The sequence below is a fragment of the Pelophylax lessonae genome, assembly GCF_965119305.1.
Source record: "Pelophylax lessonae genome assembly, chromosome: 3".
NCBI classification, from domain to species: domain Eukaryota; kingdom Metazoa; phylum Chordata; class Amphibia; order Anura; family Ranidae; genus Pelophylax; species Pelophylax lessonae.
In genome coordinates this window covers 33,269,561-33,294,686 of record NC_138770.1, presented here as the reverse complement: position 1 = coordinate 33,294,686, position 25,126 = coordinate 33,269,561, and the positions used below count along the sequence as shown (strand labels likewise).

Below are 25,126 nucleotides of genomic sequence, written 5' to 3'. Positions count from 1 at the left end.
GCCCAGTTCCATTCCAGTCCCCAACAACACAACATCGTGTCATTGTGGGACAATTCGGTCCATTCTGTGGAAAGTCCAGGTCACCTGGCACTGAACATTAGGCTGTCCCTGACCTGCCCTTTTCCACCAAAAGGAGAGAACATACCCAACCTTTATTATAAATTAGAGTTAGGATTAAAATTAAAATTTGGAACGTGATGCATCCTTCCGTTTCTTCAACTCTTTTTCAAAATTCCGGAAGGCATTACGTTGAGCATGAGTATATGCCTCAAACATTAGTTTATCCATTTCCCAGATCCAGTCTCCGAGGGTAGGAGGACTGGGTGAAACCTAACGTGAGGCTATCAGCTTACTGGCTACAATGAGGGAAAAAAGTATTTGAACCCCTGCTGATTTTGTACGTTTGCCCACTAACAAAGAAATAATCAGTCTATAATTTTAAAGGTCGGTGTATTTTAACAGCGAGAGACTAAATAACAACAAAAATATCCAGAAAAATACATTTCAAAAAATTTCTGAATTGATTTGCATTTTAATGTGTTAAATAAATATTTGAGCCCCTATCAATCAACATTTCTGTCTTCCAGCTGTCTTCTATACAAGTAACAAGCTGAGATTAGGAGCACTCTCTTAGAGTGCTCCTAATCTCAGCTTGTTACCTGTATAAAAGACACCTGTCCACAGAAGCTATCAGATTCCAATCTCTCCACCATGGCCAAGATGAAAGAGCTGTCCAAGGATGTCAGGGACAAGACTGTAGCCTATACAAGGCTTAAATGGGCTAGAAGACCATTGCCAAGCAGCTTGGTTAGAGGATGATAACAGTTGGTGCGATTATTCGCAAAAAGAAGAAACACAAAATAACTGTAAATCTCCCTCGGGCTGGGGCTCCTTGCAGGTTCTCACCTTGTGGAGTTTAAATGATCATGAGAATGGTGAGGAATCTGCCCAGGACTACACAGGAGAATCTTGTCAATGTTCTCAAGGCAGCTGGGACCATAATCACCAAGAAAACAGTTGGTAACACACTACGCCGTGAAGGACTGGAATCCTGCAGAGCCCGCAAGGCCCCCCTGCTCAAGAAAGCACATGTACAGGCCCATTTGAAGTTTGCTAATGAACATCTAAATAAATCAGAAGAGAACTGGGTGAAAGTTTTGTGGTCAGAGAAGACCAAAATGGAACTCTTTGGCATCGACTCAACTCACCGTGTTGGAGGAGGAGGAATGCTGCCTATGCCCCCAATAACACCATCCACACTGTCAAACATAGAGGTGGAAACATTATGCTTTGGGAATGTTTTTCTGCAAAGAGGAGAGGACAGGACATCGCATCAAAGGGACGATGGACAGGGCCATATACCGTCAAATCTTGGGTGAGAACTTCCTTCTCTCAGCCAGGACATTATAAATGGGTCGTGGATGGGTATTCCAGCATGAGAATGACCCAAAACACAAGACCAAGGCAACAAAGGAGTGGCTCAAGAAGCACATTTAGGCCCTGTAGTGGCCTAGCCAGTCTCCAGACCTTAATCCCATAGAAAATTTCTGGAGCGAGCTGAAGGTTTGAGTTATCAAACGTCAGCCTCAAAACCTTAATGACTTGGAGAGGATCTGCAGAGGAGTGGGACAAAATCCCTCCTAAGATGTCTGCAAACCTGGTGGCCAACTACAAGAAACGTACCAAGTCATGCTTTGCGAAGGGGTCAAATACTTATTTCACTCATTAAAATGCAAATCAATTCATAACTTTTTTTATATGCGTTTTTTTCTTGATTTTTTTTGTTATTCTGTTTCTCACTGGTAAAATAAACCAACCATTAAAATTATAGACTGATCATTTCTTTGTCAGTGGGCAAACAAACAAAATCAGCAGGGGATCAAATAATTTTTTTCCTCGCTGCATAAAAAGTGATCTTGTAATAGCCGCCACCTGATCATGATCCATTGTGGAGAATCCCCAGAAGAAATAGAACGGGATCCAGAGTAGGGATGATCGAACTTTTCAAAAGTTCGGTTCGGCCAGAACATCCGAACTTCCCGAAAGTTCGGCCCCGGATTTCAGAACCCCATTGAAATCAATGGGACCCGAACTTCGGTAATCAAAAAACACCATTTTGAAGCCCTAAAACCCAATAAATGCCCCTAAAAAGTGCCTAGGGTTCTGGGTCATACCCCAGGGACTATTAATCACACAAAAAAAGTTCTTAAAAATTGTCATTTTTGATAGAGAGTCAATTATTGAAAAAATTAAAAAAAAAAAGTATCTGGGGGGTCTAAAAAGTGTACCTGTGAAGTTTCAGCTCTGTAGCATGTCCAGAACCATAAAAAAAAGATAGTTTGTATTTTGTCACTTATAGAACAGGTTAGTGGCTTCTCTCTTTTCACACCTTGCCGGTTTAGAAGCAGACGTTTTTTTGGGCATTTTTTGGGGTCTTTTCAGGTAGGCAAAACATCTGAACTTGTGTATACGGGTATATATACACACATACTTATATGTATATATACACCTAGACATATATAGGTGTGATAGTAGCAGAAATATATGCTTGCGCTAATGAAATCATTTACACTAATATGGCTCCGCTCCTATAACACCTATATATGTCTAAGTGTAAAATACATATAAGTATGTGTGTATATATACCACTATACACAAGTTCAGATGTTTTGCCTGCCTCCAAAAACACCAAAAAAATGCCTGCAACAACATACCTGGGCGTTTTTTTTTTTTTTTTGACGACGTTAGCGTTTTTTTGGGCTCTTTGGAGGCAGGCAAAACATCTGAACTTGTGTATAGTGGTATATATACACACATCCTTATATGTATTTTACACTTAGGGCTCTTTCACACGGTCCGCCTCCGTAGGAGCGGAGAGGGAAGTGTCTCAGCCCCCGCTGCCCACTATGGGGGATCGGATGAGAGCGGACCGCCTGTCCGCTCTCATCAGATCTGATCCGATTACTGAACGGATGGAAAAATAGGGTTTCCATCCGTCCAGATTTCACGGACAGGATCGGATGCGGATGGCAGCGGGTGTCAGCGCAAGTGTAAAGGAGCACTCTAACTACACTGGATATCCCTTTCCTCACACTAATAAATGCTAAATGTAACTTTTGAAGCCAATTTAACAGAACTGCTTCCATTCTCTTCCATGTCCCTGTATTACAATGCTAGGAATTTGCCGGGGCTATCTTATATACTGGGGGGCATATTCACTAATGATTGGTCTAGGGACCCCCTAGTCACTCCAATCACATTCCTAGCATTCTCCTGCCCCCTCAATTGGCTTTTACTAATGGTTCTGGTCCAATCACGAACTTTTAAAGCCCATTTCCTGTCCCATTGCATTTTGGTCGGTTCTGGTTGCCGAATTCCAAACTTTTTGCGCAAAAAGTTCTAAATTCGGCCGAACCTCGAACAGCCAATGTTCGGGTCGAACCGATGGTCGACCTGAACAGTTCGATCATCCCTAATCCAGAGTCAGCACAATATCATATACAGAATTTTGCTTATCTAACACTTCCTGCCAATTCTTATATAATCAATGAGACTTTTTAAACCCTATGGACAATAAGGATGGATACTTGAATGTTCCTGTTTTTCTGTTCGGATTAAGATGGAAGGAGAACACCCTGAAGGCCAGTCCTTAAAAGTTACCTGTTAGAGCAAATAACCAAGACATCACTGAGAGTACGCAACTGTTTTGCTGCGAGGAACAAATAAGCCTACAATCACCAAAAGTACGCTAAGTACAAAAATCCCAATACAGTAATCCCCCGCTACATCGCGGTTCAGTTTTTGCGGTCCCGGTAATTCGCGTTTTTTTTTGTAATGTTATTTTACTATATAAATCATTAAAAATGAAAGATTTTTGTGTTTTTCATAGCTCTTGCTCTGTCTCTAAGTATCTTTTATGTGTTTAAATGAGTTTCTATTGTTTTAAAAGTGTGTTTAAAGACCTTAAAATGCTTCTACACGTACAGTGACAGTAAAAAAATCATGCCTACAATGCATTTTAATAGGGTTTTTCTATTTAGCGGAATTTCACTTTTCGCGGCTGGGTCCGGAACGTAACCCCCGCAATGGAGGGGGGTTTACTGTATGGTCAACAAGGTGGTGACCTGACTTCTCTCAGATGGAACGCACAGACAGGAAGTGATGAGGTATAGAAAGGAAGTGATGCAAGAAACAGACAGGAAGTGATGAGATAAAGACAGGAAGTAATGTAGGATACTGACAGGAAGTGATGTAGGTCCACAGGGAAGTGATGTCAGATATAAATAGGAATTTCAGGGGCGAGTCGGGAGGAAGTAGAGAGGAGACGTACCTGGAAGTGGCAGCAGAGGAGGTAATAAGATCTTATTTTCTATATATAATCTTTAATTACATAAAGAAACTGTTCTCCTTCTGTTTTTATGCCGGGGGAACAGAAACAGAGGACACATAATACTGAGAATCAGATTGCAGCCCCCTGTGAAATTACATAAGTAGGATGAGCAGGTAAACTCCCTCCCTTATCTCTATTATTAAAACACATGTCTGACCGGAGAGGTGAGGAGGATTCTGGGAGGTCACATGACATCACTTCCTATCCCTAATAATAAAACACAGACCTGAGCAGAGAGGTGAGCAAGATTCTGTGAGGTCACATGACATCACTCTTATCTCTATTAATAAAAACAGACCTAACCGGAGAGGTAAGGAGGATTCTCAGAAGATTCTTAGAAGGATACAAGAATCTCTACAAGGACATCATGATGGAGAATCAGCCGCCCCTCACATCACCGGGTAAGAGGAGACTTTATTGTAAAGGAGAGAGCAGTACGGAGGCTCCACCTAGATCCCCCATCATCTGATAAACCCATAGAAATAATGTATTCAGTCAGTGTGTGTGTTTCCTACAGATGGATCCAGTAATGAGAACCCACCAGACAGATGTCCCCATCCTCTGTATTCCCGGGATTCCACACAGGTCAACATTAAAGAAGAGATAAAAATGGAAGATGATGAGGATTTTGTAATGGAGGAGGTAGAGTTGGCAAAAGGACACAGGAAGCAGTACCAGGAAACCATGGTGGAGTCATCCAGCTACAGAAACCCACCAGAGAGATGTCCCTGTCCTCTGTATTCCTGGGAGTCCACACAGGAAGATCACACCATCCCTCACCATCATCAGGTAGGTGAAGATGGATGTTGAGATCGTAAAACTGATCTGACTGTATGAAAATATATTCCACTTTTAGGTATAAGGTTATTTGTGCTCACATTTTAAAGCAACCATTCCCTGCTATTTTGTTTGTTAGAATGAAAATCTGATAGATATAAAAGATGAGGTTAAAGCGGAAGAAGCGATGAATGTGAGGGGTGATCAGCATTTCGGCAAAGGGGTTGGTATGATGGACAAAGTTAAAGAGGAGGAATCTTCTCCAGACATCAGCACAGGTGAGTGATGGCCACTAAATACAAAAACTGTTTGGGTATATGGATTGATGTTTGAGGATTTGTAGACCCATTTCTACAAAGACGTCATGATGGAGAATCAGCCACCCCTCACATCACCGGGTAAGAGGAGACTTTATTGTAAAGAAGAGAGCAGTATGGAGGGTCCACCTAGATCCCCCATCATCTGATAAACACATAGAAACAATGTATTTAGTCAGTGTGTGTGTTTCCTACAGATGGATCCAGTAATGGGAACCCACCAGACAGATGTCCCCATCCTCTGTATTCCCGAGATTCCACACAGGTCATTATTAAAGAAGAGATAAAAGAGGAAGATGATGAGGATTTTGTAGTGGAGGAGGCAGAGTTTCCAAAGGGACACAGGAAGCAGTACCAGGACACCATGGTGGAGTCATCCAGTTACAGAAATCCACCAGAGAGATGTCCCCGTCCTCTGTATTCCCGGGATTCCACACAGGAAGATCACACCATCCCTCACCATCATCAGGTAGATGAGAATGTAGGAAAGTGATCCCAAGCCCTAAGAGATACCATTCTTCTATTATTATTATTTTTTTGTATTTAATATTATTTCTGCCATTTTCTTGGTTTAGGATGAAGATCTGATAAATGTACAAATTGGGGTTATAAAGGAAAAGACGTATGTGAGGGGTGATCAGCATTTTACAGAGGAGGTTGGGATGATGGACGCAGTTAATGAGGAAGAAACTTCTCCAGATATCAACTCGGGTAATTATGCAAGAATGGTTTAAAGCTTACTAAGTGATGTTTGGTTAGGTGATATCATTGATCTGGTTAGTTGTCATAGTTTGGTGTTGTGATTGCACCCAGTTCCACCACAGATCTCTTTAAACTTGTAGCACAATTCCCAGCCGTTTTGCTGGATGTGGGTCCCCCTGGGTTACCGCTAGCAACAACAGCACATTTAAGCATGTTATCCAAGTGTGAGCACTGAGACAATGACCAGTCCAGTATCTTTGGGTTTTGTATTTATTTTGTAACTTGGATAGGAGAAGGGATGAGTGGGATACTCCGTTGGCTCAACTATGCAGAAATTGCTAGGGACAACTGAAAAATGCAGATTGGCACTGACTTAATGCTGGCTAAATGCTGGTCAACGCCGGTTGACGCTGTTTAACACTGGCCTGCTGCTTGTTAACGCTGAACTGACTTTTGACCGCTTTCCTCAATAATGAAGTCCTCTTTAAGCTCCCTTAAGCACTCCTTGCTGAGGTAGCTACTTGTATGAACTGCTGCAGTGCTGAACACTTCAGGGCCCGCACCGGTGCCCCCTTTCTCTCACTTATCTTCAGGGCTTAGACACTGGCACCCCCTTTCTAAGCCTTCTCTACTGGTTAGCTGGCTCCCGGATCCCTCTGACCTTCTGGAGTGGTTCCCCTCTCCTAGGCAGACCATTGGGCAGTTTTGAGCACTCACAACACTGTTTTTCCTGGAAACCTCTGCCCAGCAGCTCCACTCGGTCCACAGCACTCGGGATCCTTTCCTACAGCCCAGCTCAACCTTCGGTCCTCTAGGCCGACAGCCCAGGACACACTTGCTTCCTCTGACAGGAGGAGTGACAAGCCGTCAGCCTCCTCCTGGGACTCTGCTTCCCGCCAAAGATGCTCTGTCATGTGCTCCCCTCAGAATTATACCCCATCCCAGGGTGCATTGCGGCAGGTCCTGCCCACTGAGACAGATATAAGCCCTGGTGCGCTATTGGTCAGGTTTCCTCCACTGTCCAATAAGACCCCTCATTGAACACAGTGGGAGACTCCCCAAGCTCAATAGGCACACCTGGAAACACATTATAGACTAGCTGAATGATCATATACTGGTATGGACTGGGTAATGTGTTAGGATCTATACTGGTATGGACTGGGTAATGTGTTAGGATCTATACTGGTATTGACTGGGTAATGTGTTAGGTAGGAAAGGATGCCACATCTTTTGATGGAAATGAAAATTATCACCCTACAGAAGGCTGAACTCAAAGACACCCCGAAAATCAAAGTAAAAAAAATGATGCAGCAGGCGAGTCCATTTTGGTGAAATGTCATTGCAGGACCTCAGAATGGTCCTCAGTAGTGTGTATGGCCCCCCCACGTGCTTGTATGCATGCCTGACAATGTCGGGGCATTCTCCTAATGAGACGACGGATGGTGTCCTGGGGTATTTCCTCCCAGATCTGGACCAGGACATCACTGAGCTCCTGAACAGACTGAGGTGAAACCTGGTGGCATCGGATGGACTGAAACAGAATGTCCCAGAGGTGTTCTATTGGATTCAGGTCAGGCGAGTGTGGGGGCCATTCAATGGTATCAATTCCTTCATCCTCCAGGAACTGGCTGCAAACTCTCACCACATGAGGCCGGGCATTGTCGTACACCAGGAGGAACCCAGGACACACTGCACCAGCATTGGGTCTGACAATGGGTCCAAGGATTTCATCCCAATACCTAATGCCAGTCAGGGTGCCATTGTCTATCCTGTAGAGGTCTGTGCGTCCCTCCATGAATATTCCTCCCCAGACCATCACTGACCCACCACCCAACCAGTCATGCAGAACGATGTTACAGGCAGCATAATGTTCTCCACGGCTTCTCCAGACCCTTTCACGTCTGTCACATGTGCTCAGGGTGAACCTGCTCTCATCTGTGAAAAGCACAGGGTGCCAGTGGTGGTCCTTCCAATTCTGGTGTTCAATGGCAAATGCCAATCGAGCTCCACAGTGCCGGGCAGTGAGCACAGGGACCACTAGAGGAGGTCGGGCCCTCAGGCCATCCTCATGAAGTCTGTTTCTGATTGTTTGGTCAGAGACATTCACACCAGTGGCCTGCTGGAGGTCATTTTGTAGGACTCTGGCAGTGCTCATCCTGTTCCTCCTTGCACAAAGGAGCAGATACCGGTCCTGCTGATGGGTTAAGGACCTTCTACGGCCCTGTCCAGCTCTCCTAGAGTAACTGCCTGTCTCCTGGAATCTCCTCCATGCTCCTGAGACTGTGCTGGGAGACACAGCAAACCTTCTGGCAATGGGAGGTATTGATGTGCCATCCTGGAGGAGTTGGACTGCCTGTGCAACCTCTATAGGGTCCAGGCATGGCCTCATGCTACCAGTAGTGACACTGACCCCAGCCAAATGCAAAACTAGTGACAAACACTCAGAAAAGATGAGTAGGGAAAATGTCAGTGGCCTCCACCTGTAAAACCATTCCTGTTTTGGAGGTCGTCTCATTGTTGCCCATCTAGTGCACCTGTTGGTAACAACCCCCTCTGCTACTTGACTGACCAGATGAATATCCCAGGAGTTTCCCTGACTTGATGCTATACTCTGATTATAAAGTGTTGAGCAGTGTATATGAGTGTGGAAAACTCTTGGTAATTTTTCTTGTCTTCTGACAGACGGACTCTGTGGTGGGAATAGAAGGACATCGGAGGAAGATGTGACTACAGAAGATAATGACATGGCATCTTCTCCAGAAGTAAATCCCATTCCTCATAATATACATGACAGACCTCACCATTGGAGGAGATCATTGGATACTTCACATAGTCCTCTAATATCTGACAGTGCCGACGGGTGCGGGAAACCATCTCAGCTCAGGGAATCTTCTTTATACCATACAGGAGAGAATTCATTCTCATGTTCAGAGTGCGGGAAATGTTTTAAACAAAAAAGAAGCCTTCTTAGCCATCAGAGAATACACACAGGTGACCTTCCCTATTCATGTTCAGAGTGCGGGAAATGTTTTAATCATAAAGGAAACTTTATTAGCCATCAGAAAATTCACACAGGTGAGCGTCCCTATTCATGTTCAGAGTGCGGGAAACGTTTCATACATAAAGGACACCTTCTTAGCCATCAGAGAATACACACAGGTGAACTTCCCTATTCATGTTCAGAGTGCGGGAAATGTTTCAATCGTAAAGAAAACCTTCTTAGTCATCAGAGAATACACACAGGTGAGCGTACATATTCATGTTCAGAGTGCGGGAAATGTTTCAATCATAAAGCAAACCTTCTTAGCCATCAGAGAATACACACAGCTGAGCTTTCCTATTCATGTTCAGAGTGTGGGAAATGTTTCAATCATAAAGTAAACCTTCTTAGCCATCAGAGAATACACACAGGGGAGCTTCCCTATTCATGTTCAGAGTGCGGGAAATGTTTTAATAATAAAGGAACTCTTCTCAGCCATCAGAGAATACACACAGGTGAGCGTCCCTTTTCATGTTCAGTGTGCGGGAAATGTTTTAATGATAAAGGAAACCTTCTTCGCCATCAGAGAATACACACAAGTGAGCGTCCGTATGCATGTTCAGAGTGCGGGAAATGTTTTAATAATAAAGGAACCCTTCTTAGCCATCAGAGAATACACACAGGTGAGCATCCGTATTCATGTTCAGAGTGCGGGAAATGTTTTAATAATAAAGGAACCTTTCTTAACCATCAGAGAATACACACAGATGAGCGTCCCTATTCATGTTCAGAGTGTGGAAAATGTTTTAAATGTAAAGGACACCTTCTTTGCCATCAGAGAATCCACACGGCTGAGCTTCCCTGTTAATGTTCAGAGTGTTGGAAATGTTTTGCGATCAAATGTTTATTTGTTAGACACCAGAAAGTTCATACAGGCGAGCGTCTCTAATCTTGTGCAGAGTGTGGGAAATGTTTAACTTAGAAAGAACACCTACTTACACACAGATGAGCACCCTTTTTAATGTTACTAGTGTGGGAAATGTTTTCCAAACAAAGGTTTATTTCTGAGAAACAAGAAAGTTACATAGTAGTTGAGGTTGAATAAAGACAATAGTCCATCCAGTTCAACCTGTGTAGGTGTGATCATTTCTCATACCCCTGAATGTTTTGATCCTTGAGATGTATGTCCAAAAGTCTTTTGAAAGTAGCCATACTTCCCGCAATTACTACCTCTTGTGGTAGAGAATTCCACAATCTTGTAGCCCTTACAGTAAAGAACCCCCTGCGTAGCCTGAGGTTAAAACGCTTCTCCTCTAATCTCATGGAAAGAGATTCCCCTTGGGGTGGGACTTTTAAGGCACGGATAAATGTATCACTTACAATAGACATGTATATTTAAATAAATTTATTGAAAAAAACAAGTACAAAACATAGATTAAAAACATATGGCAGGTTGTCTACAGTACATAGGGTCAAGAGGCAGAAACAGATACCGCTGTACTGAAGGTATATGCCATATGTTTTTAATCTATGTTTTGTACTTGTTTTTTTCAATAAATTTATTTAAATATACATGTCTATTGTAAGTGATACATTTATCCGTGCCTTAAAAGTCCCACCCCAAGGGGAATCTCTTTCCAAGTTCTATATTACGGGATGTGGCACATTTAGGTGTGATTTCACATGAGCATACGTTATGTACTCCTCTAATCTCATTGTATGTCCTCGAGTCCTCATGCAATCCTTGCGACTGAATAGTTTATTTTCTATGCTCTGATCACCGTTGAGGTATTTGTAAATTGCTATCATGTCCCCTCTCAGATGTCTCTTCTCCAGGGAGAATAAATCGAGCGATTGCAGACGCTCTTCATAATAAAGGTCCTCCAATCCCCTAATTAGTTTAGTTGCCCTTCTCTGGACTCTCTCAAGCTCCAACACATCCCTCCTGAGGACTGGCGACCAGAACTGGACAGAATACTCCAGATGCGGTCAGACCAGTGTTTTATAAAGTGGAAGGATTATAGACTTATCTCTGGAATACATCCCCTTTCTTATGCATGCTAATATTCTGCTGGCTTTGGCAGCCGTACCTTGACATTGCATGCTATTGCTTAGTCTATCTGCTACTAAGACTCCCAGATCTTTCGACATTTTAATACCCCCAGAGGTTACCCCCCTAGAGTGTATTTTGCCAATGCGTTATTAGTCCCCAAGTGAAATACCTTGCACTTATCCACATTAAACCTCATTTGCCATGTAGTTGCCCACTCTGTTATTTTGTTCAGGTCATTCTGCAAGATTTCTGCTTCATGCTGTGCAGTTATAGCCCTGCCCAATTTTGTGTCATCTGCAAAAACTGATATAGAACTACTGATCCCGCCCTCAATGCTGTTTATGAATAAATTGAACAAAACTGGACCCAGAACTGAGCCTTGGGGGACCCCACTTACCACCACAGACCAGTCTGAGTATGCGCTATTTATTACCACCCTTTAGACACGCCCCTTTAACCAGTTCCGTATCCAAGAGAAAACCTTGTGGTCGATGCCTGTGGACCTTAATTTATAAATCAGCCGTTTGGGGGGAATTGTATCAAACTCCTTAGCAAAATCCAGGTACACCACATCCACTGGACTCCCCCTATCTAGCTCACAGCTCACCTCCTCGTAGAATGTTAACAGATTGGTCTGACAGGAACGCCCATTTGTAAACCCATGCTGATTACTGCTGATGATATTATTGATTTTAGAAAACTCCTGGATATAGTCCCTTATCATCCCCTCCAGAAGTTTACATACTATCAGAGATGTATAGTAACTAAGTAGAACTACTTTACTACTGTACTTAAGTACCAAAAGGCGATATCTGTACTTTCCTGGAGTATAATTTTTTTCTCCTACTTCCACTTTTACTTCACTAAATTTTTTCAATGATTTCAATACTTCTACTCCAATATTTTTTTTTTTGTGCTGCATAGTTACTCATTACAATTATAAAAATTACCACTGCCAGAACAGTAGATGGCAGGTTTCATGAAGCTCAAAACATGTGTATTATCGGCGCATACAAAAATAAAAGCTATTGTATGTATAAATAAAAGCTGCATTTGAATTAATAAAAAACAATATGATGTTCAAACTTTTGACTTCTTTCTTTAATAACTACTGTGACAGGAAGTCAGCTAAATCTGGGAATGTAGTCACAGGAAGGAGATACATTTCCACCTGATTTAGAAAGTCCATTAATTAATTTAGGGTGTTGGCTACAGAGCTAGCCAGCAGGAAGTTGAAAGGCCTTCACCTGTTCAGAATGAGGGAGTTAAGGCTCTATAATTTGTTCAGAGAAAGTCCTATTGTTTGCTGCCTCCAGAAGCTGCATCCTGAAGCCATGTGGGCTGGGAGCAGGAGGACAGTCAGCGTGTGCCTCCCGACAGGATGTGTGGGCCTGGGAGAAGACCCCCCGGAGTGATGTGTGCCCGGGACGGTAACCAAGGGTGAATACGTCTCAAAGGTGAGAAGACGAACTGTTGATGTGAAAGAAACAAAGGACTGTGTTGCCCTGTGAAGCTATTATAAAAGGACTATTGAGTGTCCGCTGGAGGACAAGGAAGTCTGCCCGACGGTAGGTTGGAGACAGACACTTAGGCAGGTTCCAGTTGTGAGAAGGTAGCCGCCCACAGAGGCAAGGATTTATTTTCTGTTTTATTTTATTTTGGATGTTTTGCTGCATACAGCCTGGTGAAGAAAACACCATTTAATAAACCACACTGTTTGTTTGCAAGCACTTGTCGGCTACCTCTCTGGGAAAACGCACCCCCCAAGGGGTCATCCACACCCGCCACCGAGCTAATCCCTTACATATGGTGGAGGTATGCAGTGGGCATAAGCAGAGATCCCTGCAATGGAGTGCATATGTTTGATGAACTTTGTCTGGTGCATGAGATTGCACAATCTATGTGTGCAGGAGAGAAGATCCTGACAGAAAAAAAAAAAAAAAGTGTTTTAAAGAGACAGCGGTCTCAAAATTATTTGATGAACTTTGTTGTGTCTGGTGCAAGTGACTGCACAAACTGTGTGTGCAGGAAAAGAGATCCTGCAAGAGAGAGAAAAACTACATGTGTTAAAGAGACAGTGGTCTGAAAATTGTTTGCTGGACTGTGAAAAATTTGTTTGTGGAGTTATTGAAGATGGGGCGGTCCAAACGCCTGAAAAATGCAAAGATAGATGAAATGAGAGACCGGATTCTATGGATGGAGGGGATGTTGCCGTCTGAACCAGCCCCATCCATGCCTAAAGAGAGTCTACTAAAGAGGAAGGTTGTTGTCCCTAGCAACACTGATGAAACCGCTATGGAGACGCAGTGTGCTCAGATGAAAAGTAAACTCAAAATGGAGGAGATGTTGAAACATCTGATTATAGCAAATACAGCTCAACAGCAGGCAAATGCGGATTTTCAGCAGAGCTTTGCAGCTCAACAAAAGGCTCATCAAGAGAGCATGGCAGGCTGGAAACAGAGACGCCAGCAGCCAATGGAGGCCATCGGTATGGAGGAAACCGAGTATGTGTGCAGGGCTAAGTTGGATGCCTTGCAACGGAAAATGGAAGAAAAGGAACAAGCCTTGGAATTGCTTAAAAGGGAGCATAGAAACTTGCAGGAAACGAATGAACTACTCAAGTCTCATGTGTTACAGTGGGAAGAATCCACTGCTCTTCTTTTGGTCGAGTTGCAAAAACGCAGAGAGACTATAATGGAGAAAGATACCATCCTCATGGAAAAGGAAAGTGAAATTCAGACTTTGCAGAAGCAAAGTATGGCTGATATGTTGGAGTTGCGTAATCAGCTGGAAAAAAGTCTTCAGTCTTTGGGAGCTACAAAAATAGACCTGCAGGAGTCGCAGGAACAGAATGTTGCTCTGAAAGCGACATTGTCTCTCAGCGACAAAGAGAAAAGTGAAAGAGAGGCTAAATTACTGAGTACTGTGTATGAGCTCACTACTTTGAGCAATGTGGTAGATGAATGGCGTGCGGACTGTGAAAGTTGGAAAGGGGAAGCCCAACGTGTCCAGCAGCAGTTAAAGGAGAAAGAAGCCTGTGTGGCAGAATTACATTCTTATTCCCAGATGCTAGCCAATGAGGTGAAGGCTCTTATGCAGGGAAAAGGAGATTGTGAACATAAGAGGGAAAAAGTAGAGGCACAGCTTCTGGAATCGCAAGTCAAGGTGTCAGAAGGTGACCGATTGTGTGCTAAGCTGTCAGAGAAGGCAAACCGACTGCAGGTTGAGTTGGACAATGTTACAAATCAGCTTTCTCAAGCAGACAGCAAATCTAGAGAAATTGCGGAAGATTTTTCTATCTTGGAATCGCAGCTGCAAGACACGCAGGAACTCTTACAGGAAGAGAGGTGTAAAAGGCTGAGTTTTAGCACAAAGCTCAAACAAATGGAAGATGAGAAAAATGGCTTCCTGGAACAATTAAAAGAGGAGGCGGAAGCAAAGAAAAACCTATCAGAGCAAGTCGCAACATTGCAAGCTCAGATAGCGGATATGAAAAAACGCATGGAAGAAAGCGTTGGTTCATTACAGTGTGTTGAAGATGTGAAAAAGAAGTTTGATCAGATGCTTGGTGAAGAGAAGACTGTGTCTGCAAAATATGCAGAAGAACGCGCACGTGCAGAAACGGAGGTGCGTGATAACGAGAGCAAAGCCCTGTTCTTGGCTCGCTCTTTGGAGGAAGCTCTAGAGTGTAAGGCTGAACTAGAAAGTGTTAAACAGCTGCGTACAGAAATGGAAGAATTGGTCAGCTCCAAGGATGATGTTGTGAAGAGCGTTCAGGAGCTAGAAAAGTCTAAGCGAGCCTTAGAACAGCAAGTAGAAGAGATGAAGATTCCGTTGCAGGAACTGGAAGAGGAATTCCAGGCAACAGAGGATCTGTCCCAAAGAGGGGATAGTGTGCCTGATGCAGTTTTTAAAAGGATCAGTGTTTTGGGGTCTGTCCTGAGTGAGCCTCAGAAATGTGACGACATGTGGCTTGAATCACCCCTTTGGAATAAACCGTTCCTTCAAAAACTTCAAGCATTGGAAAATGTATCATTAGAACTTCAGCAAACAAAGGAGCTGAGTAAGAAATGTGGTGATTTCTCAGTTCAGGCTGAAAACCTAGTGGAGAAAACTAAGGCTGTTGGTGAAAACGTGAAGCAAATGAATAAGTGCCTTTCAGGGAGTGTTTCCAAAATGGAACTGGTGAAAGACGGGTGGCAGAAGTTTGATCGTGATCTTGAGATGCATTCCATGTGGAATTCAGATAGAGAAAAAGAACTAGGTGACCTTGAGCGGTCAAATAGTTCAGCAGAAAGTGCATTGAAGAAACCTGTAAAAGAATGTGTTGCAGTTCCATGCTTCTTCACTGATGCAGAGAGGAGGTCTATAATGGATACCACCCAGATCGCTGGGTTCAACTGTGTTGTTGCCTTTGACCCCTATGTTGGTGGAAGGAAAGTTGATGATGTTCTGGTTGGCTTCTTCTGTGAAGAGTTTGGCAAGAAATATAAACTGAATATCAAATCAAATAGTAGGCCTTTACTGCGACTCGCTCAGGAGGGCGAAAAGTTTAAGAAGTTGATGAGTGCAAATGCTTCAGATCTGCCTATGAATATGAAATGTTTGGTGAATGATATTGATATCTCTGGGAAAAGGAACAGGGGTCACTTTGAAGAAATGTGTGACAGCCTGTTGTCTCAATTGGAAAATCCTCTGCACAGCATCTTAGAGCAAGCAAAGCTCAAGAAGGAAGATCATTCCCTTTTACAACAAAAAGTCAATGATTGTGTACAGATGTATGGAGAGGCAACTCAAGTCACAGAGGGATGTCAAGAGTCCCTACTTGGAACAAAGCTTAGTGAAGCAAAGGTTCTCAAAGTTTTGTGGAAAACATTTATGGATTGCAGAGAGAGGCGTCTTAAGAATGTTGAAGACATTAAGACTAGCCCAATTGAGTTGCCTATGGATCACGGTCCTCCATGGTGGATTGGACAGACGGTTATGAGGGACAAGCTGTCTGACATTTATGAGAAAGCTGTCAATGAAGATGACAGAAACGAGAAGGAGCAAAATGATGCCAAAAATGCAGTTGAAGAATGTGTATATGAGATGAGAGACAAACTGTGTGGCATTTATGAGAAATCCGTCAATGAAGATGACAAAACAGTTTCATCCGGAAGCTTGAGGATAATAGGAGGCTTATCAGTGAGTCAGCAGTGCCTGACACATGCGTGCCTGGAAATATGTGTCCCAACCCTAGGGTTGAAACAAGAGGGGGGGGTATGTGACAGGAAGTCAGCTAAATCTGGGAATGTAGTCACAGGAAGGAGATACATTTCCACCTGATTTAGAAAGTCCATTAATTAATTTAGGGTGTTGGCTACAGAGCTAGCCAGCAGGAAGTTGAAAGGCCTTCACCTGTTCAGAATGAGGGAGTTAAGGCTCTATAATTTGTTCAGAGAAAGTCCTATTGTTTGCTGCCTCCAGAAGCTGCATCCTGAAGCCATGTGGGCTGGGAGCAGGAGGACAGTCAGCGTGTGCCTCCCGACAGGATGTGTGGGCCTGGGAGAAGACCCCCCGGAGTGATGTGTGCCCGGGACGGTAACCAAGGGTGAATACGTCTCAAAGGTGAGAAGACGAACTGTTGATGTGAAAGAAACAAAGGACTGTGTTGCCCTGTGAAGCTATTATAAAAGGACTATTGAGTGTCCGCTGGAGGACAAGGAAGTCTGCCCGACGGTAGGTTGGAGACAGACACTTAGGCAGGTTCCAGTTGTGAGAAGGTAGCCGCCCACAGAGGCAAGGATTTATTTTCTGTTTTATTTTATTTTGGATGTTTTGCTGCATACAGCCTGGTGAAGAAAACACCATTTAATAAACCACACTGTTTGTTTGCAAGCACTTGTCGGCTACCTCTCTGGGAAAACGCACCCCCCAAGGGGTCATCCACACCCGCCACCGAGCTAATCCCTTACACTACATAACACAGTACTGGTACTTTTACTTTCAGTACTTGAGTAGCAATTTTTTTTCCAAAACTACTGGTACTTTTACTTTCAGTACTTGAGTAGCAAAATGTTAAAAAAAACTACTTGCAATACTTAAGTACAAAAAAGGTTGAATACTTTAGTACTTCTACCCAAGTCACTTTTTGATCGAGCACTTGTACTTTTACTCAAGTATGGGTTTCGAGTACTTTATACAACTCTACATACTATCAATGTCAGACTGACTGGCCTATAATTTCCCGGGACATGCCTCTGCCCTTTTTTTAATATTGGTATCACGTTAGTTTTTCTCCAGTCACCTGGTACAGTATCTGTCATAATACTGTCAGCAAAGATCAGGAACAGCACTCTAGATATAACCTTACTGAGTTCTTTGAGTACTCTCAGATGTACACCATCCGGGCCTGGTGATTTACTTGTGTTAATTTTATCCAGCCTTTCCCTGATTTTACCCTCTGTTAGCCATAGCGGCAAGTCTTTTGAATTACTGTTAACCATACAGTCATGGTCAGTGTACCCCTCCTTTTCCTGTGTAAAGACTGAGAAGAAGAAAGCATCAAGCAATGTTCATACAGGCGAGCGTCCTATTTCATGTTCAGTGTGTGAAATGTTTCACTCCTTATGCACGTTTCAAACGGCAAAGAATTCACACTTATATTAGAGGCTCCGTTTTCATGTTCAGAGTGCGGGAAAGTTTAAAAATAAAGGAAATATAATGAAACATCAGAGTACACCCCCTGCTAGTACTACGGGAAATGGATTGTAACGGGTGGAACTGTTTAGTCCATAAACAAATGTGAAACCACCACAGTCCACTCGGGGTTGGTTTACACCCGCATCGCCCTCTGACCCGCTGTGGAGCTGGCAGGCAGCTAGGAGCCCTTATGTTAACCCTGTAAAGAACACACCAGTACGCCGCAACGGTATGCATCGGGGCTGTTGCGGCACAACCCCATTCAGTTGAATACCATGGCCCAATGTGACATAGGGGTGTGAGGTTTGCAGCAGCCGCAAATTTCAGTGGCATGTGTACAGCCGCATCTGGCTGCCATTTAAGCTTAAGGCGTTGTAAAATCATGTGTCAACTGTCTACCTTTACTGATCCCTCCGCACATGAGGCAACAGGCAGGAAATCATGACAATACATGGGGCAACAAGTGGGCAATCATCCCAATACAGGGGGCACCAAATGGGTGTTCATGGCAATACATGAGGCAACAGATTGACATTCATGGCAACAGGTGGGCATTGATGATAATGCATGAGCTTGATATATTGAAGTAGCTGGCTTTTTATTGGTCCAACCAATGTTAATTCTATTATAAAAGATTGAAAGCGGAGTTCCACCCTAAAAATGATTTTTGGTTTGTCCACTTGCTTTAAAGTACCTGAAAAAGAATTGGATAATGTCATTTTATTTTATTTTCACTTACCTTGTTTTTAATGCAAATTTACTTACCTTCCTTCCTCTTCCTCCCTCTGCGGACACGGCCGCCGACGTCAATTCCTCCTTCGCATTGCGTCCTGGGAGATGAGCGTCATCAATCCCAGGATGCAATGGGAACGGCCGGCCACTATTCAATATGCCAATCGCAATCTACAGCACATGCACGAGATTGTGCTCGGCATTCTGGGTAGCCAGTTCCAGGAAGAAGGACACAGCGGGGACACAGCGGCTTTAGACACCCACAGTGGAGATGGCTGCGCTCTGCAATCAATTTTAAAGGTAAGTATTTATCTTTATTTCTTTACTGTAATGACCTGTAATGTGGGGTTAGTGTTAGGGTAATAAGGGGTAGATTAGGGGGGTATTTTTATCTAAAAAAGTTGTATGTGGCCGGAACTCCGCTTTAAGCTTTATTTTTTTCATATCATTTACTGTGTGGTAATCGGTTATTCTGATCTTGTACAATAAAAACTCTTCGTACAATATTCTGTGCCGAGTCTTCTTTTTTTTACCAATGATTAGATGATCGGTGATTGGAATGTGATCAGTTCATAGAAAGTCATCCATTGGGGTTTTATTAGTGAGATGGAGAGTGGAGAAGGCACCACATTGACAAGCCATTGGAGGCCCTTTCTAAAGCCCTAAACTTTTTGGGAACCTGTCTATGACATTAGTCTTCCAAACTCTATCTCACTGAGCTAAGGCTAGAAGAGTTCCAGGAGTTCTTCTCTGTCCACAGTTCCCAAACCAAAAGGAGACATTCACCACATCTTCAATCTTAAGGCCCTAAATGTCCTCAGCTGGGCGCAGGAGTTCCGCATGTAATATACCAGGTCATAGCCTCTTTATCATGTACTGCGGTAGGGTGGCCGTTCTGCGCAAAATCACGTACCTGTACGTCATCTGCTTTTCCGGGTTTGGGGCGTGCATACGCTCCGCCGCCTCCCAGCTCCCACTGGACACAGAGGGAGCCAAGCAGCGGGTCCGGCAGACACGGTATCCGTCTCCGTCGGCACCCGACAATCGTTCTCGAGAGAGGCGGAACAGTTGTCTGCCAATGTAGACAAGGGAGATCGCCATTCTGTTAGTAGGGAAGATGGAGATCCTGTGTTTCTACTAATAGAGAAAGGAGATACTGTCATACTGTCACAGAATTTATATATAGTCCAGCCAGCAATAAATATCTAAAAATACCAATGATCAGGGTAGAGGGTAATCCATAAAACGTCACTGGTCTTTGGTTATGGGGGTACAATAAAGGCATGCACGGGACCACCAATGGCTGCTGTCCTTGTGGCTGGCTTTGTATAGACCAAGAGGAAAGCCCTGTAGAAGGAGCCAAATACTCTGAGTGCGTAGCTTTGCTTCTCTTCTTGTCTGGTACCTTCTATCCTTCCTGTGAGGGCACTTCCGCTGTGCCTTCCATGCTGTTTAGCGTGGCTTCTTGGGGCTCCTCCAGGCTCCCGAGCCAGCCATCTCTCTGCCCAGCACCTGGAACAGATGACAGCGGTCCTGCAGGACGGTTCTAGGAGGATCCACAGACTCTGACACCAGATGAGCACTTGTATATTTTAGAAATAGTGGACTCCGCGCTTATGGGTATGTGGTGTAAGTAAATGGAAATTAAATATGTAGGCTGCTGCCTCCCTTAAATATAGTCAAAGACTATACGAAAGTGTGTGAAATAAGTGAGGGAATTGGCGCTGTCTACTAAAATAAAATATAATGTATAATGAGGATGATAGTATATAAAAAATATATAATGTGAATAGTGAAAAATTAATGTGTAAACTAATACGTGATAAAAAACATCCAATAATGTAAAAATATATAGTATAAAAATAGTAGTGGTATGTACCAAGAGATATATAAAACTATATAAATAAATAAATATTATATCTAATAATCAATAAAATATTCAATAAAGTGACATTGTGCATAAGGTTGCCCCTGTAAAGTGACCTGTGCACATAAATGATGGATATATTGAAGTGACTGGGTGCTAGTAAATAAGCAAAATAACTTATATTCAGTGAACCAAAATTAAAGTGACTAAGGGCCTAATTCATAGTACCGCTATTTGGCTAACGCCGGGATTTTTGCGAACTGGCGAATTTGAACGTATGAAATTCGTATTCAAAGTACCGCCGGCGGCCAATAACGTATAGTGTTAGATTCATTAAGATGAAAAAAGGTGCGTACCAATGAAATTGATATACACAAGCAGCGCTATGCAACTATAAAACCAAAACATATAGCTCTACATGAATAAAGCTCTCCTTATACATAAATCAATGCATAAAAATGGGTGTTAAAGTCCAGTATGACAAAAGTCCATCACCAAAAATAGCTTCCAATGGGGTTGTGAGAAGGGAACAGACACTATATAGCAGATGTCGGTAATATGCCTCCACCTCACCACGTGCTCATCCCCAAGGTTGTGCTCTTACCAGATTTCTCTGTATAGTAAGCTCGTAATCAGTGATGTTCTCCCATAGATTGTCCCCGGACTCAGCACACACTAGTAACACTCACGGCTGCGGTCTCCTCAAAATTCCGTCATGTATTAAGAACACGGGTATGTATTGCAAAGAGTGTACCCATATATCGTCAGATAAAACTGAATTTTTGTAAAATCTTACGTGTAAAATTCCTTTCTCTGAGTCCTCCGACAGTCGCCGCCTCTTCATATTCGTCACAATGGGGTAATTGACCTTTGCTCCGTAGGAGTAGCTAGGCAACAGAATATGTCAATATTAAAGCTTTTAACATATCCCACCCCCAGGGGGTGGTCCCCTCAGTCAATACCCTCCTACTTCCTGTATCCATACCTCAGTTTCAGTAGAATAGCAGTAGAGTATACAACCAAACCCCAAAAGAGGGGCGGGGGCGGCGACTGTCGGAGGACTCAGAGAAAGGAATTTTACAGGTAAGATTTTACAAAAATTCAATTTTCTCTTACGTCCTCCGACAGTCGCCGCCTCTTCATATTCGTCACAATGGGGACGTCCCAAAGCAGTGCAAACATGAGGGGTGGGAAACGCAGCCGCGCCTAAGGCGACGCAGTCTCCACAGCAGAAACAAAGGAACCTTACCAAAGGAAGGAAACCAGCTGGGTAGCATGAAAAAAACTTGCTCAACAGGAGCAACAACCCAGGAAAAAAAACAAATAACCTAGGGATAAAAGACATCCCAAACAGCCAAGGGTCCAAAACAAGGGACCCTAAGGAACTGCCGCACTGAGAACCTTGCGGCCAAAGGAAGCATCCGCCGATGCCTGAACATCCACCTTGTAAAATTTCGAGAAGGTGTGAATGGACGACCAAGTCGCCGCCTTACACACCTGGGCCACAGAAGCCCGACGATGACAGGCCCAAGACGTACTCAGAGATCTGGTAGAGTGCGCCTTCACAGGCATGGGAGGAACTTTTCCCTTCAGAGCATAAGCCTGTTCAATGGTCTGTCTGATCCATTTGGCGATGGTAGAAGCCGACGCCGCCATGCCCTTCCGAAGACCCTCTGGAAGGACAAATAAAGAATCCGACTTGCAAAAAGATTCAGTCGATTTCAGGTAAACCTTAATCGCCCGAACAACATCCAAAGGGGTGCAAATCCACCTCCTTCGGATGTTTAGGCTTCGCGCAGAGCGAAGGCAAGACAATGTCCTCATTGAGGTGAAATTCCGAGATCCTCTTCGGAAGAAAAGAAGGGATAGGTCGCAAGACCACCTTATCCAAGTGAATGACCAAATACGGAGATCTGCAGGACAAAGCTGCCAACTCCGACACCCTGCGAGCCGAAGTGATCGCCACCAAAAAGGCGACCTTCTTGGACAACATAGACAACCAGATCTTCCTGATCTGTTCAAAAGGAGCATGTTGCAATACGGACAGAACAAGGTTCAAGTCCCAAGGAGGCAAAGGTTCCCTCCTAGGAGGGACCAGGTGTCGCACCCCTTGAACAAAAGTGCTAACCAAGGGGTTAGACGCCACAGGACTTTGAAAAAGAACGGCCAGCGCAGAAACCTGACCCTTGATCGTAGCCAGCGCCAAACGCTGGTCAACACCCGTTTGAAGGAAGGACAACACCCTAGACACCGAGTATGAGCGAGGGGAATACCCCCTGGACTCACACCAGGCAAAATAGGCCTTCCAAGTACGGTAATAGACTTTCCCCGAGGAAGACTTCCTCGCTTCGATCAAAGTGTGAATGACCTCAGGGGAGAGACCCCTATCCTTCAGGACCTCGGTTTCAACAGCCAGGCCGACAAAGCCAGCGACTGTAAAGCAGGATGGAATATCGGTCCTTGAGACAGAAGATCTTCTCGAAGAGGCAGACGCCACGGAGCGTCGACCGCCAGATTCACGAGGTCCGCGTACCAGGACCGGCGAGGCCAGTCTGGTGCTACCAGAATCACCGTGTGCGGTTCCGAGGTCAACCTGCGAAGGAACCTGGACAGCAGTTGAATCGGTGGAAATGCATACATCAGTCGATACTGATGCCACGGAGCTACCAACGCGTCTGACGCTTCTGCCGGAGGATCGCGCATCCTTGCCACGAACCTTTCCACCTTGTTGTTCAGACGAGACGCGAACAGGTCTACCTCCGGAAGACCCCACTTCACGCATCCGGAAGACATCCGGGCAGAGGGACCATTCTCCCTGGTCCAGGGTCTGGTGACTCGGATAATCCGCCTGCCAGTTCTCCACCCCCAGAATGTGAACCGCTGTTATCACCGGGACGTGTGTCTCGGCCCAAGACAGAATGTCGGCCACTTCCCGAGCCGCTCGGGCACTCCTGGTGCCCCCTTGGTGGTTGATGTAGGCCACCGCCGTGGCATTGTCCGTCTGCACCCGAACCGGACGGCCCTGCAGCCTGTCCGTCCAACGTCGAAGGCAGAGATTTATCGCTCGCAATTCCAGAATGTTGATCGGAAGGGAGGATTCCTCCTCTGACCAAGTTCCCTGGGCGGACAGAACGCCCAGAACACCACCCCAGCCCAACAGGCTGGCATCTGTGGTGATCACCGTCCAAGAGAAGGGACGAAAAGACTTGCCCCCCAACACCGCCGGGCACTGTAGCCACCACAGAAGATCCCTTCTGGTACGATGACTCAATGAAACCTGGAGATCCAGAGATTGCGGTCGCCCGTCCCACCTGGACAGGATCTCCGCTTGGAGACCCCGCGTGTGAAACTGGGCGAAGGGAATCGCCTCGAAAGCCGAGACCATCAATCCCAAACATCGCATGCACGTCCGGAGTGATGAGCACGGAACGTCCCTGAGGGACCTGACTTCTTCCTGAAGTGTCCTGAGCTTGTCGTCCGGTAGTAAGACCTTCGCCTGGACTGAGTCCAGGATCATTCCCAGGTAGGGAAGACGAACCGACGGGCACAGCGTCGATTTTGGAAAGTTTATCGTCCAACCAAACTCCTGTAGAGTTTGCATCGTGACGGACAGGTCCTTCACCAGACCCTGGCTGGTCGCAGACCGAACCAGAATGTCGTCCAGATACCCCAGGACAGAGATGCCCTGGGCTCTCAACAAAGCCAGAACCGGTGCAAGCACCTTGGTGAACACACGTGGAGCCGAAGCGAGACCAAAGGGTAGCGCCACGAATTGGAAATGAACCTCCGCAACGGTGAATCGAAGGTACCTCTGATGACCCTCGAAAATCGGAATGTGAAGGTACGCATCCTTCAAGTTGATGGAGGCCATAAATTCCCCCCGGAACCAGGGCAGCCACCCCCGACCGCAGGGATTCCATGCGGAACTTGCGAACCCGCACAAAGCGGTTCAGAGCTTTCAAGTCCAGAATTGGACGTACCTTGCCCTCCTTCCTGGGCACAGTGAACAGATTGGAATAGAACCCCCGAAATCTGTCCCGATGAGGCACTGGAACCACCACTCCCTGGGCCCGCAGGTCCCGCACCGCCAGGTGCAGATCCCGCAACCGCTCCGGAGACAGTTGAAGATTTGAGGGAAAAAATCTGCTCGCCGGCCGAGAGAGAAACTTGATCTTGTAGCCGGATCGAACAATTTCCTGAACCCACCTGTCCCGAACACGGGCCAGCCAGGGTTGAAGAAAACCGAGCAAACGTCCCCCCACCCCAGAACTGGGTGAGGGCGCCCCTTCAGGCCGCATTGTTATGGGCAGCGGACCCGGACTGGCCGGACTTCGGCTTACCTGTCCACGGCTTCTTTTGGGAGCCTTGACCTTTGAAGGGTTTGCCCTTATAGTGCGACCAAAAGGCACGAAAGGACCCCTGAGAGGGTCTAAAAGAAGCATGCTTCTTACCATGAGCAACCTTAGCCTTGTGGGATTGGGGCAAGAGTGTGCTCTTACCACCCGTGATCCCTTTTATTAGCGTATCCAAGGGTTCGCCAAAAAGGCGAGATCCCGTATAGGGTAGATTAGCCAAGGTTTTGCGCGAAGATTGGTCCACAGACCAACACTTCAGCCAAATCAGG

At 44.9% G+C, this 25,126-nt stretch overlaps 3 protein-coding genes across 3 annotated transcripts in view; 2 read left to right on the top strand and 1 right to left on the bottom strand.

Annotated features, from left to right (window-relative positions):
• The window catches only part of LOC309550274 (uncharacterized protein), a gene marked incomplete at both ends in the record, with an annotated part of 1,476,097 nt that overhangs the window by 4,607 nt on the left and 1,446,364 nt on the right, over window positions 1-25,126 (top strand).
• The window catches only part of LOC309550783 (uncharacterized protein), a 492,521-nt gene that overhangs the window by 386,236 nt on the left and 81,159 nt on the right, over window positions 1-25,126 (bottom strand). The window lies entirely within an intron of this gene.
• Window positions 4,496-10,034, top strand: LOC309549940 (uncharacterized protein; the record flags this gene model as incomplete). The annotated part of the gene is made up of 2 exons (XM_082250422.1): window positions 4,496-4,503; window positions 9,038-10,034. The coding sequence occupies 2 exons, from the start codon at window positions 4,496-4,498 to the stop codon at window positions 10,032-10,034; spliced, it is 1,005 nt and encodes a 334-aa protein (XP_082106548.1).